The sequence below is a fragment of the Tachypleus tridentatus genome, chromosome 13, assembly GCF_004210375.1.
Source record: "Tachypleus tridentatus isolate NWPU-2018 chromosome 13, ASM421037v1, whole genome shotgun sequence".
In the NCBI taxonomy this organism is placed as follows: Eukaryota; Metazoa; Arthropoda; class Merostomata; order Xiphosura; family Limulidae; genus Tachypleus; species Tachypleus tridentatus.
This window is the reverse complement of record NC_134837.1, coordinates 68,406,883-68,423,513: the sequence shown is the minus strand read 5'-3', so window position 1 is coordinate 68,423,513 and position 16,631 is coordinate 68,406,883. Positions and strand designations below refer to the sequence as shown.

Genomic DNA, 16,631 nt, shown 5'->3' with positions numbered 1-16,631 from the left:
GTTATAATATTTTAGTTCCAAATTTTCAAAAAGCTAATTTTGAGGGCATAAGACAAGATTAATCATTAATGTATCCCAAGACAGCTGGTATGGGTAATAAAACTTTTATTAAAATAAAGTAGAGAACAATGTTTTGACCTTCTTAGGTCATCTTCAGGTTAACCTTTGTTGAGATGCATTTTTATTTCAAGAGGGTTTCTTGTCATCACTAGATTAATCATTAATGAATTGGAATTATGAGTTAAAATGTGGTGTGGTATAAGCTTGGGTAATTAAAAAAATTGTTTTAATTCAAGATAATCTATTTTTTAAAAAAAGAGGGAAATAATAGGGTTAATGAAATCTAACTAGGGTTACTAACTACCAAGTAAAAAAACAAAGGAGAAAATCAGATAAGTATGTGAGGAGTTTAAAATAATAGCTAGAATATTTGAAAGAGCTATAAAAACTAAAAATTAGGTAAAAACAAAAACTAGGATTTATGAATGGGTTTAAGATAAACATCTGGTAGATAATATTAAAACTTAAAAGCAAGGATTGTAATATATAAATTTAAAGCTCTTAATCTTATTAGGAAATATGTTTAAAATATCTTAAATTTTATATGTTATAAGAATTATGACATTTGTTCTATAGGTCTACTCTCTCTAATTTATTTAACACCCCTCTCTGAAGTATGAAATTTAATGTAAATTGCTCATTATGACAGCTATTTGTAGGGCAAAGTCTAATTTTTATATCCTGATCTCTTTTGGTGTTTGATATAAATGCATTATTTGGCTTGGCTGATAAAGAAACACAAAATATAATTTTTACTGAAAAATATTTTAAAGGTTACACAATGGAATTTGAAAATTTTCAGATCAAGGAAGATATTTTTAAACCTTAGTATGAAAATCCCATTGCACATGGAGTAGTAAACATTCCAACTCCATATATTTACAAATGAATTTTCTTTGGGAAAAATACTTAGTTCCAAAATCTGACTTTGTGTGTGTGTGTACAAAATTATATTTTCTAAAAGACTGCCAAATTTTGTGAAGAAACCAAGTATTTTCAGTGTTATAGTATACATACCCTCATGGTTACAAGGTTGTGTTAAATACATAAGCTTTTGTCTGTATGGTTAAGTTAATGTTTTTACCACGTTTTAAGGTGCTCATTCAAAAGGCCAATTGTTGTATTAGAAAAGTAAAACTGTCTGAAATGTAGCTGAATTCATATTTGACTTCCTCAATACTACCATTCTTACCAGTAAGTACAAAAAAAATGATGCATCAAAACTGTCAATTCCCTTAACAAACTTAAACACCTCAGTTATATCTATTTTAACTTTTTTTTTTTCAAGAGAAATCACTTTCAGAAATCATGATTTATGCTCATATGACAATCTTTTGATTCTTATACACCCTTGTGCAAATTAATTGAAACAAATGGCCATTTTACAATTTTTTTAGCATGGCAGCCGGTGTAGGCTCACTGGACCCGCTGATTTCCTTTAATAGTCATTTTTTCACACAGACAGCATCATTAGCTGTGTTTTGCAGTACGGTTGATCTATTTTTGGGATATATGACAAAATTTTGAGGAATATTACGCCATTTGAAATTGCATTAGACTTTTCTCAAAAATGAGGCTATTTGTTTTACTGCTAATCAGTCATCTTTCAGCCGTCATACACAATGGACATAACTCCTAGAAAGCGTACAAAGATTGTGACACTGCATGAGCACACCGGCATTACTTGCAGGGAAATCGCGGATGTTGTTGGTGTTAGCCTATTGACTGTCAGCTGTGTGATCAAGGCCAAGGTGAGTACTTGATTTATCAGTCCGAAACGTAAAGGAAGATGTGGCCGAAAAAGGAAAACAACACCAAGAGATGATGTAAGTGGTGAGGGAGAGTGTGAAAGATCCATGCAAGACAAGAGATGCCATAAAAAGAGACTTGGAGGTCAAAGGACTAAAAGTCAGTTCTTCAATGATTCGTCATAGGCTTCTTGATGTCAGTCGAAAGGTAAGGAGACCAGTCAAAAAACAACTTCTTACCAACTCAATGAAGAAAAAACGGTATCAGTGGTGTCTGAAATACAAGAACTGGATGCAAGAACAATGGAGGAAGTTGTTATTCAGTGGCGAGACTCATTTCTTTGTACAGGGTAAAAAAAGTCTGCACATTGATAGATCTCCAGGTGAGAAACTTCGAGAATCTCACATCCATTAGTTTGTAAAACATCCCTTAAAGAAGATGTTTTGGGGCTTTATCAGTTACTATGGTGTCAGAGGCTTACTTATCGTAGAAGGTATGATGCGAGGACCACAGTACATCAAAGTTTTGCAGAGAAGAATTGTTCCAGAATTGAAAAAGATTTCCAGATGGATCTGGGATTTTTCAACAAGATCTGGCTCCATGCCACACATTGAAACTTGTGAAGAATTTTTGACTACAACACAAATAAAGGTGCTGGACTGGCCTGGAAACTCTCCAGGCTTAAATCCTATTGAAAATCTTTGGGCAATTTGTAAAGAAAGACTTTGAGGAAAAGCCTGTACTATGAAAGATAAGCTAATTGAGGCCATAATTAAGGTGTGGTACCACGATCCAAAAATTAGTAAAGATTGCAGTCAACTCGTGGACTCGATGCCAAAGCAGAGTAATGATCTGAAAAATAAAGGCGGCCATATCATATATTAATTTGTGAGTAATTTTTGGATTCTCAGAAATAAAACGCAAAAAATTGAATAAATCGTAAGTTTCTGTCTTGTTGCAATTAATTTGCACAAGGGTGTATATGACCCTACAAACCCTCCTCTGAACCTTTCCATCCACTATTCATTGATAAAAGAGTAGCCTGAGAGTTGGCAGTGAGTGGTGATGACTAGCTGCCTTCCCTTTAGTCTTACATTGCTAAATTAGGGATGGCTAGTGCAGATAGCCCTTGTGTAGCTTTGCACGAAATTCAGAAACAAACTGAACCTTTCCAACAGTTCAGTGTTCCTTTTGAGGTAAGGAACCTGAAACTGAATACAGGATTCCAAACATGGTCACACCATTGATCTGTACAATGAAATTGTAACCTCTTTAGATTATAATGCTGCAAATCTAAACTAAAATCTGGTTTTCCCTGCTGATAGCTATTAACAAGATATTGCTTAGATAGTTTACAAGACACTTATTTCATTTTTGTCCATAATAATGTTGAGGCTGTTCTTAGGAGAATTGTAGTCATAACTCAAATTGTGATAATTTACATACAGTGCAGTACATTCATTATAAGGAAGTCATCTGTCATTTATTCAGTAAACTCATGAAGTAATTCAACTCCTTTTGTAAAGCATAATCATTTTCCTTATAGCCAGAAACACAAATTTAAATAATTTATTGACCATTCCTACATCTATATCATTCATATAAATCCAAAAGAAAAAAAGATCCCAGCACTGAACTCTGAGGTACCCCACTCATGACATTAATCCTATTTGACTTGCAACAACCATCTAATTTCTTCTATTTACACAGTTTTCTATTATATTAATTAACCTATCCATCACATCAGCATGTGGTTCCATAAGGAAATTTGTGCATCTCTAAGACTATGTGCTATGTCCACCAGGCAAATCAAACCCCTGATTTTAACATTGCAAATCTGAAGAGTTACTGCTGTCCTACCATAGGATTTATTTTATAGGTTATACTGTTAGAGTATGTTGTGGCTCTTAAAATTTTTTGGTCTTGCACAAAAACAAAGAAATTACACTTCTTTTTGAAGGGTTGCTGACTTCTGCCCCAAACTTACAGAAACCACTTTTTAACAAGTTTTTTGTGTAGCACTTTGTCAAATAATTTCTGAAAATGCAGGTACACCATACACCTGTACCTTCATCTTCATAAGCAGTAATCTCTTCAAAGAATGTCAAAAGGTAAGAAAGGCAATAACTTGTTACCTGCATCATTTTTTTTATGAAGCTTTTATTAAGATTCTACACTAAAAAAAATATCTTAAGAAAATTATATTAGAGGTTAGGAAGAGACCAGTGCAGTTGAATGGAAGAAAACATAGGCTATTGTTAATGGAGTCAAGTTATACTGGACCTTCTGCTTGGAAGTAAATTCTTGGGGCTTTTGATTTTTGATAGTTATTCTCAATTCCAATTTTTATTTGAAGTTTTGCTCTAAATAAGTAGTTTGCTTTCAATAACTGTTAATATCAATTATTTAAGTGAATCATTGATAGAGGCATAATTAGAAAATTAGTTTATAGATAATAAATTATTGGGTAGTTCTAGCTATATTGAATCATCTGGTAAGTTGGACAAATAGATGGTAAATTGTCTTTAATTGTAGTAAGTGTGAAGTAATGCATTTTGGATCACCGTAGATTGGGACCCACTCAGAAACATGCCTCAGGAAAAGTGTCTTCACATAGTGGTAGATAATCCACTCATGATTTATTGCTAATGCTAAAGCTAATACAAATTTTGGATGTACATATGCATTTTGATGAAAAATCATTATTTCACTATACAAATCAGTAGCTAGGCCACACATGGAAAACTGAACAGTTTTGGTTTCCTTACCTGAAAGGGTTCAGAGATGGGCTTTTCTTATGACTTTGGGGTTGAAAGGGTCATTGTGGTGTTAAGATCTCTTATTTTCTCATCATAAAGGGAGGATAAGAGATTATTTACTGGAATCACTAGGATAAAGGCCTGTTTTTTGTTCTTTTTTTTTTTTTACCTGTTTGGTAGACAAGAAGAAGGAAGTGCAGAAGTTAAAGATTTAGAAAGTAATTTTATTTTTCTAACATGGGTATTAGCTTATGAACTGAATTGTTATCCATTGTAATGCAGGCTGGTATCATACAAAACTTAGGAGGAAAGATTTCCTGTAAAGTAAGGGGTATGTTTAAATTCAGACTTTTTCTCAGGGCCTACCTGTAGCTGGGTATGTAGAAAGCAATCTTGAAAAACCAAAATCCTCTTAATTCTGGTATATTATACTAAACTTGTAATGTTTTAGTTTTAATATTTTAAAAATATTGCTCATGGTTGTTGATCAGTCAAGTTTGAAGGTGATGCTAGTGTTAAAGCATCTCATAGTGTAGCTTTATGATGTGACAGATAAGGAATTATTGCAGAGATGCCAACCATTACGATTTGAGCGTAATCATTATGATTTTGGTGTATACATTATGACTACGTGCTTATACAGACAAATATTACGACTTGTTGCAACTCCCAAATTATTATATATTATATAGGCCTATACAGTAGAGTGATAAATTGTTCCCCCAGTGCTTGAAGGGGGTGAAAAGAAAATTTCTAGTGAGATACAAATAAATGTTGATAATAAATAAAAAGAGATAGTCTAAATGGGTACTTGCGATAGTCATGTTTGTGCTTGAAATAATAAAAAATTTGTATCTCCGATGTTTACCAATAGTTAGAGTGCGGTGCTTCTCCATACTGGGTACGTGGGGGAATCCATAGTTACGTCATCAGTGCTTGACAGCCAATCAGCGCTCACATAGATGGGTATTTCTCGTTTTCTAAGTGGCATAGAAACACCAATGCAATCACTCACAAGATGGAAAAAAAAGAGGCCTTGTTCACCAGATTGTCTTGTTTCTGGTGAATATAAAAGGACTAAAACTGTGAATCAAAAATTTAGAAAAGAGTATAGTGCAAAATATTTGGTAATTGCATCAAAAGTCAGTGACAGTCATGCATTTTGTACAGTTTGTCACATCGATTTTTCTGTGGTGCATGGCAGGATAAATGATTGTTCCAGACATACAAAATTGACATCTCTTTAACAAAAAGCTGAGGCAAAGACAAAAATGATGCAGATAACAATATTTATGAGTAAGAATTCAGAATATGAAACCATAAATGCAGAAGTGATGTTCATGTAATTCGTCATTGCTCATAATTTACTTCTAGCTGTAGCTGATCATGCAGGACATCTATTGCGAAAAATGTTCCCAGACTCTGATATAGCAAAAAAATATGGCTGTGCTAGAACCAAAACTACAGCCATTGTACAAATGTTGGGTTGTGAAGATGACAAAATAATTTAAGCATACTTACTAACAGTGTTTACAGTTTAGCCACAGATGGATCCACAGACATGGATGAGTCAAAACTGTATCCAGTGGTTGTACGATATCTGTACGGGCTCTGTCTACAATCATTATGCTCAGTCATTTGAAATAGTTGGCATCTCTGCTATTGTAGTTGTCATGCCTTGACATATTGAAGAAATGTAAGATGTAAATATAGTTTTCTTAATTCATTTTTTTTAAGTGCTCTATAATACTATATATGTTTGTACTTAGATGAAAATGTCCAGTATCCAACTGACAAGACTGAGACAAATATTTATAATGGAGATGTTCGAGATGGAACACCTTCTACGCAGGAGGAAACCATGGAAGAAGAGGGTAAAACAAGATCTGTAACATAAATTATTTCTTTTTGATATATCATACTGTGAATTATTCTCACACTACTAGTTTCTTCTTCTTCTACAATTTTGTGTTGAAATTTGTAAGGCAGGCCAAAATATAAATGTAGTATTGGAATGGCAAAAGTTTTTGGTCATGATGTATCTAACTATCAAAAACTTCAGGCATGATTTTAACACAGCTAACTAGACACAATATGTTAATTGAATCTTGTTTTATTTTCCTCTGAAACTTTGAAGAAGTTAAATAAAGAGTTAGTAGGACTTTTGACTTGTTTCTTTTATTTTGATCTTTTGACAGTGGTGAAATTCATGCTGATGGAAAGATGGTGTGGTTTTAATTTTTAAAATTCCGCTTCATTTTGTTTATAAGAAAGTTTTCAACAAGTTGTTTGTGAAACTGTATAAGAGAAAAGAAGTAAGTAGAGCATCGATTAAGAGTGAAGAAAGGAAACATTATGATAAAGGGACATTTTTTGGGTTAGGTCTTTTTTTTTTTGTTATTATTTTCGGTTTGAAATCAAATTTTCTGATCTAGCCTGTAGGGCTGGCAGGTGATAGAATCTATTGGTACAAGAGTTTAGTGTTAAGATTGTTGTACACAATGTTTTAATTATTTATAAAAACAATTTATAACTTTTTATTATAACCTGATCTCAACAAAAATGCTGATGCCAAATTATTTTATGATATCTGCCAAAAATAAGCGTCACCATTTTGAGTCTTTGAAACAGTGGCGTAGATCCTGGGGGGATGGGGGGTATACATCCACCTTTCATTTTAGGTGGGGGATTTGGTGCATACAATCATCCCCCTTATAGTTTGGTCTGTTGAATTGTTTTACTGCATCACAGGCCTACAAATTGTGTGTTTGTTTTGTGATTCTCATGTTCTTATCAATCGAATTACATAATTAGGCCTAGATGTAGGCTTTTTCAGTAGCCGAAATGTACATCTTTAATATAGGCGTGCTTCTAAGCTTTACGATCTAAGCGATAGTTCATAAGTATCAGTCAGTAGGCCCAAGTATACATGCCAGGTTTGCAAGCACTATCACAGAATCTACCTACGTCTTGTTCGTAGTGTAAGATTAAGTAAAATTTTCATCACAACAAATTGAACAGAGCATGAAATTAGAAAATATTACTCCAAAGCATAAACTCCTGTGATCTAGATGTGGCAGGCCATTTGTAGCTTGTAGCTGCAGTAATCTTATGTGTATATTGTGCGGTTTTCCTACGCCATTTGTTCTTATGCATGTCAAGCCAGATTTATTGTCAAACGCCTTACTCTCCTTATCTGCTGAAGCCGCTGACCATAATGTACGTTTAGTGCACAGTTAATGACAGGTTTGGGCTGCTAGGATCCAGATGCGCCCTACATTGCCCCCTTCCGTTTCTTTTAGTCTGAGACTCGATTTTACAACAGGGCTCATTAGACCTGTGTTTGTGGCCTTAGTCTGAGCCTTTATTTTACAACAGGGCTCCTTAGATCTGTGTTTGTGCCCCTCATTAATCCATGAAATTTCAGATTATCACTGCCCTCTAAAAAAGTGCTGGTGTTTTATGGTAAAAGAACAATATATTCTCTTATCATAGATAGTAAAAATATTGTATTTTCTTGTATAATTAGAACACAAAAGGAGCGATTTCAATGACCTGAAACCTCTACTCGAATTGTATTGCTAGTTTTTGTTTAGGTGTTTTTATTTAATAGACATGCTTATAGTTATAGACATTATATCACAACGTGTTTGCCTTTTGATGAGCTTTAACAGGAATATAATATATTTGTGATTAAGTATTTTTTGAGAAACTTGCCATTACTTTTGTTGTAACTAGCACACGTTGTCCCAGTGATGCCCAGGCGGTCATTTGGCTCTGTAGTCACTGTGAGGTTTGCGCGTTCGACTTAAATACATTGTACAGTTCACTCCTACTTCCATTCTTTTTTATATATTTGTTTGTTGTATGTTAGAGTTTTTCAATAAAGACTGTTTTAGCCTGTTGATTCATCTGGGAAACAGATTCCAATTATGACAAGCAAGTGTCTGAAACTTTCCAATATTAGACAGTTCTTCAAGCCACTTACTAGTCTATAAGTGACAATGCAGATGCAGATAATCCGACATCTTCAAGCAAAGGAATAGAAACTTGCCATACAAAGGAAATACCATGTTCATCAGAGGATGAGTCTGAAAATGCTTGTGCAACTATTGCACATCATGAACCACCAGATTATTGTGAAACAAGTTTGTGCAGTAATGAAAAATTTGACACTCTATAGATACAGTGTGGAAAGCCATATCATCCAGATGCACAACTAATACCACGACAGAAAGCAAAATCTCAAAATATGAACTTCCAGGGCAAGTTGTTTGATGACTTCCCATGGCTGCACTTCAGCAATCAGACTCAAAAAGTCGTATGCTTTCATTGTGCCAAGGCAGAAAATAGTTGCCTTTTTACAGGGAAATTGGAGAGGCTAGTGGAGTATACCTTCATATCCACCGGTTTTTGCAACTAGAAAAAGGCAAAACAGAAATTCAAAGAACACCAATCCTCCTCTCAGCACAGATTCACTATATCTCCAGAAGGTTCACTTGATGTAAATCCAGTGACTGTCCAGCTACATGATGGAAAAAGAAGCAACAGAAGGAATGCAAAAGAAGTCTAGCCAAAATATTCAGAAGTTTATGTTTCTTAAAGTGTCAAGGTTTAGCATTACATGGACATACTGATATGGAGGGGAACTTCCTGCAGTTAATGAAGCTCCTGGAAGAGGAAGCTCCTGAGTTGACAGCCTACTTGTCAAAGAAAACTACATTCACATCACCCCAGGCTGAGAATTAAATAATGGAGATGTTCAGCCATCAAATACTGAGGAACCTAGCACACGAGTGCAGCAAAGTAAAATCTTTGCATTAATGGTTGATGGCACTCAAGATGTTACAGGTGCCGAACAGGAAGCAATATGTGTACGATACGTAGATGAGAACCTTGACGTCCATGAAACATTTGTTGGTTTGTACAGTGTTTCCAATACAACTGGTGAAACAATATTCTCGACTATACTTGATGTACTGACTCGACTCAATTTACCACTGTCAGGATTAAGAGCACAAACTTATGATGGAGTTGCTGACATGAGTGGTAGGTACAGTGGATGCCAGGCAAAAATAAAAGAGAAACAACCATCAGCTTTGTTTTTTTACTGTAGAGCACACAAGGCTAATTTAATAATGCAGTTGAAGCTTGTGAATGTGTTCGAGATTCTATCCAGTGGGTACATGAACTTGCTTCAGAGGTCAGGCAAATACAAGACAATCTTTGAAAATATTGTATTATTAGACAGCCACAATGGTCCAGTTAAATACATCAGCCCACTGTGTCCAACACACTGGTTGTGTTGCCTATCTGCAATTACATGTGCTAATGATCACTACAGTGACATTGTTGATTCTTTGTCTGAATTAGCAAATGAAAAATCAGATGTAGCAGTGAAAGCACGAGGTCTGCTGGACAGATTTGACAAAGGAAAGACAGTTTTAGGATTGTTGATGGCTCAGCATCCATTAGCTGCATTAGAGGAACTAAACCGTGCATTCCAAGCAAAATCAGCGATAGTATCTGGCATGATTGAAGCATCTGCAATGACAGTTGAGCAATTGCGGGTATTGCAAACAGAGGAAAATTACAACAAGATATTTCATGAAGCTGAGAAAAAGGTAACTTCCCTAGATTTGGTGCCTATTGAACTACACTACCACACATTTGCAGACCCCCCAGAAGGATCACAGGTGATTGCTCAGCACACCATTCTGCAACAGCTAGAGATTATTACAGAAGCCAATATTTTGAATTTGTGGACATAGTCATAGAACATCTGACCACTAGATTCAATGCAGACAACAATGACTTAAGGCAATATCTGGCACTTTTGAACACATCTTGCAAGATTGACAACTCGGTTATAAACTTCTATCCAGAAATCTCTGCACAATTGCTCGAGTTTCAGTTGTCCATGTTCAAAGGAACAACAAAAGCAGTATCTCTGAAAGGTGCAAAGGATGCTTACTGTGAAATGCATGAAACAAGCCAGCAGATATTTAGTGAAGTGTTTCTTCTCATGAAAATTTTGCTTGTATGTCCAGTATCTAGCTGCGAATGTGAACGCAGCTTTTCTGCATTAAGACGGTTGAAGACGTGGTTAAGGTCAACTATGTCTCAGTGCTGCCTCAACCATGTGGCAGTTTGTCACACTCACAAAGATGAGGTCGACAAGATAAATATAGAAGAGCTTATGAAAGAATTTGTAAACAGGTCATCACAAAGGAGGTCTACGTTTGGGAACATGTAGTCTAGAGGACAAAATGAATCTTACTTCAATGAAAAGTATGAATAATTATGTGCTACATTGTATTGATGTGTAATTTTCAAGAGTTTGCAAAGACATTTTAATTATTTTTATCAAACAACATGAACAGTTTCTCACTGAATATAAACTTATCAAGGGTAATTACTAATTTTATTAATATTTGAAAACGTAATTCATGCAATGAAAGTTATTAGTAACCTTGTTAAGTATAATGGCCATCTTTTATACTGTGCATTGTGCAGGAATAAATTCATGTAGCAGTTAATTTGTGACACATTTGTCTTTATTCTATTAACATTTTGAAAACTGTTCACAACACCTCACTTATACAATCCTGCATGGAAACCTTGAAGTATCGTGGCAACAAGATTACTCTGTGACTGCATGTTTACAGCTCTCAGGTTCACGTAATCAGAGATTACCAATTTGCAAATTGAACAGTCCACATAAGTGGTTGCAAAAATCATACCCCCCCCCCCCTTCATTGGGTGTAAAGAATCTATGCCCCTGATTTGAAATGTTTGATTTATAACAGGTTGAGGTTAATAATGGAAGAAATTTAAAGTTCTTTTCTTTAGTGTTTAGATGAAAAATGAAAATAAATGAAAACTTCTTTAATTCTTTGTAACTGTGATTAATCTATAGTGTTGTATTAGGGTGTAATAGGTAAAAATATAAACTTTAATCACAGACATTATTTTAATAGTGACTAAACTTAATACAGTAATATTTAGTATTCTCTAGTGAATGATGTTATAGTGAAAGTTAATTATTTTTAGTACAAATAGCAGGATTATTTGTATTCATTCCATGAACATTGTATTATAGGAAATGATCAGGAATCTCAATTGTATTTAATGAATCTCAGTTTACGAGTGTTTAGGATGCCTTGATCCCAAAAATTGAGTTGTGTGCACTGTACCATGTCACCCCGAATCCCACAACTACACTTCATAAATGCACCCAACTAAGAATCTCCATGGCATTATAACTCAGCATTTTTATCAACTCTATATACTTGTGACATGAAGATAAATGATATAAACAACAGGTCCGACTATTGGCTCACACCCCTCTCTGCACCACTCAGTAACCTCTACATAGAATATTTCAAAGATAATTCCTAGAAAACAGCTGATAAAAGTCCCAAGATTTAGATACTCTAAATCTCTGAGCCATCCAAATATACAACATCCAGCAATATCATTCACAGCAGAAATATATGAAGAAACATTTTCCATTTCTAGATATAATACGTTAATCTAAACAGATAATTTGTGCACTGAAACACACAGGTACAACTAAATACTTTCGGTATAAATCAAACTATCCAAACACTGTAAAGAAGGGTGTCATGAACAGTCTAGATTTTCTAATACTGGAAATAGAAAGAATGAAAAAAAGAAAACACTTCACAGTATCTGTCATGAACAATGGATACTCAAGAACACTTAATGAAGAAGGTGAAGAAATTTATAGATAAAAAGACATTTTATTTCAAAGGTTTTCTGATAATATACAGATATGTAAACAACATAGCCATAACAGCATTCAGGAGTTGCAAAGAATATGGCCACGCCTAAACACCCAGATGCTACTTACAACATTCCTTGTGAATTTGGGTTGTGATAAAAAGCCATTAAAAGTTAGAATTCAGGGGTATAATAGCTGCATGAGAACCTGTAATACCAGTCTACCTGCAATAACCCATTGTGACATAGAACTAAACTATAAATTGAAATGATACTAAAATATTCATTCATTCATATTCATTATGAAGAACATACAAACACATACACAAAATAACCATTTATATTCACCTAGTCAACAATACACTTCTAGTAAACCTAGCAAAGAAGTTGGAAAAGCCTGAATAATTTTTTTTTTAAATATTCATACAGGAAGTTTATTAAAATATTTATTGGGGAGAACCCAGACAAGTAAATAACATACCAGTATCTCTGTCAAGAAGACCAAATTTTAATTCTGGCCACTAACACCACAGTCTTTCTTAATACTTCCCTTAAAATGGTAGCTATTATTAAAAAATAAAGATAATTGACAATTAGACATGAAGATTATATAGGCTTCTAGCCATAATAATTATGTATTTTTATTATTATTGATGTACAGTTTTGTATATTAAATTATTTTAATTAGTGTTATGTTCATTAAATATATTTTTGTGACATTTTTGCTGCTTTAAAGTGGTTTTCTTCCACCTCAAAAAATATAGATACAGTAAGACTGACACATTTCCAAAATGTTTGGCTGATCTCAATTAATACATAATAAAGCAAATTGTTTGAATTTAAAAAGAAAAAATATTACATTAGTCCCCTGTCATGAGTGGTGGCTTTAGTGTTCTCATCTGATGTCTGGTCTCAAAGAATGATGGATGGTAGCTTCAGTGTACTTGTTAACTGTCAGTATCATCATCTGGTGTCTTATATACGAGAACATTCCTGATGAATGATAGCTTCGGTGTACTTGTCAAATGTCAGTTCCATCATTTGGTGTCTTATGTGTAAGAATATTCCTGATTGATGGTAGCTTCAGTACACTTGTTAACTGTCAGTATCATCATCTGATGTCTTATATATAAGAACATTCCTGATGAATGATAGCTTCAGTGTACTTGTTAAATGTCAGTACCATCATCCGGTGTCTTGTAAGAATATTCCTAATAGATGGTAGTTTCAGTGTACTTGTTAAATGTCAATACTACATCTAGTGTCTTATATGTAAGAATATTTGTGATGGATGGTAGCTTCAGTGTACTTGTTAACTCTCAGTATCGTCATCTGATGTGTTGTATATAAGAATAGTTCTATAACTATCAAATGGATGTCACACAACTTTATTAGGAATGAAAAGAACATCACCAGAAACTATAAAAATAATTTCTGACCTTTGAATATCTTAAAATATTTGAACATTTATAGTGAAGTTGATTTTTATGTTGTTAAAAATATTTAGTAGTTTAATTTTCACACAGGGCTGACTTATTCTTGATTATTGAGAAATGAAGCTTAGAAACTCCTTTTCTGGCTATTGTTAGCTGTAGGTTGTTTCCCTTTGCAAAATTTAAACCTATCAGTGTAGTGCTGTAAACACAAGTTTGGCCAGTAAAGAAGGAGAATGTGGAGAACAATTAGCATCAAGTCAACCAAAAGTGTTGAAATTTGATTGGGAAAAATAAATATTAGGATCCAGGGGAAAAAAAAAAGTAAAAATGTCAGCCTGACATTTTAAAAACAAAATTGTGTTGTGAAATAAACTAGTTAAGAAGTGTGTTAAAATATTTACAGTATTTGTAAATTAAAAATTGTTTAACTGGAAGTGGTAATGTAATTGTCACTCAGGGTGACTTGGATCAGAAAGGTTAAAACTGTTAGTAAGACTTTTTGTAATATTTTGCCTTTGATACATGTATATATCAAATTTGAACTGTTTCATTAACTTGTGTAATATTTTGATTTCAGATGAGGTGAGATCTGAAGCAACATTTAGATTTGTTGTTCCCAGTTTCAGCAGACTACGAGAGCAACTTTTAAGCCCACCCACATTTGTGAGAAATTTACCATGGTAATTTCAGTCATGTAAAGCAAGTTAAAGTGAAAACTGTTACATGCAGAAATAATATTTATGTATTGGGTTCTGTTAAAAGTTTAAGAAATATCAGTTAATATCACTGAAGCTATTTATCTGTAAAATTAAACAAATGGAACTTTTCAGATGACATGTAGGTTTTAACTTTATTGTATTCGGAAAAAATATTAAATTCATTGTTTTCTCTAATTGTTTAATTTTACTGTGTTTATGATCATTTGTGTGTTATAAATATAACATTTTTTATTGTTAATCAGAAAGTTTTGTTTAACATGTATCAAGATTTAAACTAATTTTTACAGTCATTTGCATGTACACTTTTAATTTATTTTCATTTGTAATATTTTTATTTAAGCATTTGTGTCAAAAGGCCTAATGTCAACACACTTTTATTAGCAAAAAAAACTTCATAGGGTTAATGCTTAATGATTAACTCAACCTACCTTATTTTGTTTCATGAAAAACGTTTGCTATTATAATGCAACATCAGGTTTCAAATATTGTATGAAATGATAAAGCAGGGTTTAAGAAATCAGGAGTTTAATTGTGGTCAACTTTTGACAAACATTTTTTATGCTAACATTGTATTACAATCCTTAGCTTTTGTATCTTTGTCTGAGCTCTGCTAGGCTCTGTTGAACTGTTGGCCATGTTAGCTTTATCCAGTTTTAAAGAGAAGAAAAATATATTTTACATGTTTATTATCATGGATAAATGACTACAAATTTATTATCATGGATAAATGACTACAAATTTATTATCATGGATAAATGACTGCAAGTTTATTATCGTGGATGAATTATTACAAGTTTGTTATCGTGGACCAATGACTACAAGTTTATTATCGTGGACGAATGACTACAAGTTGGACATAATGTTTTTCTGTTTCTTTGTTTTCTGGTGCTTCTCAGGTACCTCTGGTTCATCTTGATTGTCTGTTGTAATAATCTTGATCAATGAGATGTGATTATTGTTAGGATTTCTAATGCTGTTTGACCATTCGTGTATTTTATCAAGTTTGGCAGTGGCACATTAGAAACCTTAAAACTGTCCTCATTACTAGGTGGTTGTAGGTTATATTTATTTTTCAAGTTTTTTTTTTTAAACTTGATGCAATATTATCAGAGTACCTCACATTTGTAAGAATTTTACACTAAGTAAAATTAGTGGTTGACTGACTACCTTTTGTAAGACTTCTAGTTATTCCTTTTCTAATCTTCAAATTTCCCTTTTTTAGGAATCACTATGTTTGAATCTTATTTGATGTAGATATTAAAGCAATTTGTAAGTTTTATGTCTATCTCAGTTTATTAACCTCCTTCCTTTAGACTTTCAGACGTAACCTATGTCTGTCTGTATATTTAACTACCCCATCTGTCTGCCCAGTATAATTATCTATATTTATGTGGTTGATGAGATTAGAATTAAGTGTTTGTTTGTAGAAGAGATTAAAAAAATTCTAATTTTTTTTTTTTCAGGAAGATCATGGTAATGCCTCGTACAAATCAAGGTCAAGATAGACAACCAACAAAGAGTGTGGGTTTCTTTCTTCAGTGTAATGGTGAATCAGAATCCTCGTAAGTCATGAAAGTCACCTTAAACTTATAGGGGGATGTTACTTTAGGCATTAAATGTATTAAGTGTTCATTAGTGGCTAACTGTTTACATGCTGTTTCTGATTCAGTGTGTTATTTTACATAGTAATGTTATTGTATTGGATCTTTTGTCATTGTACATCATAGTTAATTTTGGACTAAGCCTTTAATTTCATTTGTCTTAGGACATGTGATACAGTAGTTATCCACCTAGCTTTATTTGGTAGGTAAAGTATTTTTTCCCAGTATATATATATATATATATTTTAGTATATCTACTTTTCAATCTGTCTGACCCAAAATGCATCAAAAGCAGGAATTGTGCTCTGAGGAAAGGCAGGAGAATGCATAAAATTTAATCTAGAACCCATTTTTTGGTTCAGCTGGTTTGGCCCAGCATGGTCAGGTGGTTAAGGCACTCAACTCATAATCTGAGAGTCGCAGGGGTTGAATCCCCATCACATCGAACATGCTCGCCCCTTCAGCAATGAGGGCATTATAATGTGATGGTCAATCCCACTATTCATTGGTAACAGTGTAGCCCAAGAGTTGGTTGTGGGTGGTGATGAGTAGCTGCCTTCC

At 33.7% G+C, this 16,631-nt stretch overlaps 1 protein-coding gene across 2 annotated transcripts in view; it reads left to right on the top strand.

Moving 5' to 3' along the window:
- Window positions 1-16,631, top strand: part of LOC143237985 (ubiquitin carboxyl-terminal hydrolase 7-like) — a 76,229-nt gene that overhangs the window by 2,002 nt on the left and 57,596 nt on the right. Inside the window, exons 2-4 of one of the 2 annotated variants that reach the window (XM_076477820.1) lie at window positions 6,338-6,442; window positions 14,328-14,430; window positions 15,933-16,031. In XM_076477820.1, coding sequence (XP_076333935.1) covers window positions 6,338-6,442; window positions 14,328-14,430; window positions 15,933-16,031 — 307 coding nt within the window. The remainder of the gene's footprint in view (window positions 1-6,337; window positions 6,443-14,327; window positions 14,431-15,932; window positions 16,032-16,631) is intronic. The other variant, XM_076477821.1, reaches the window with a different exon arrangement.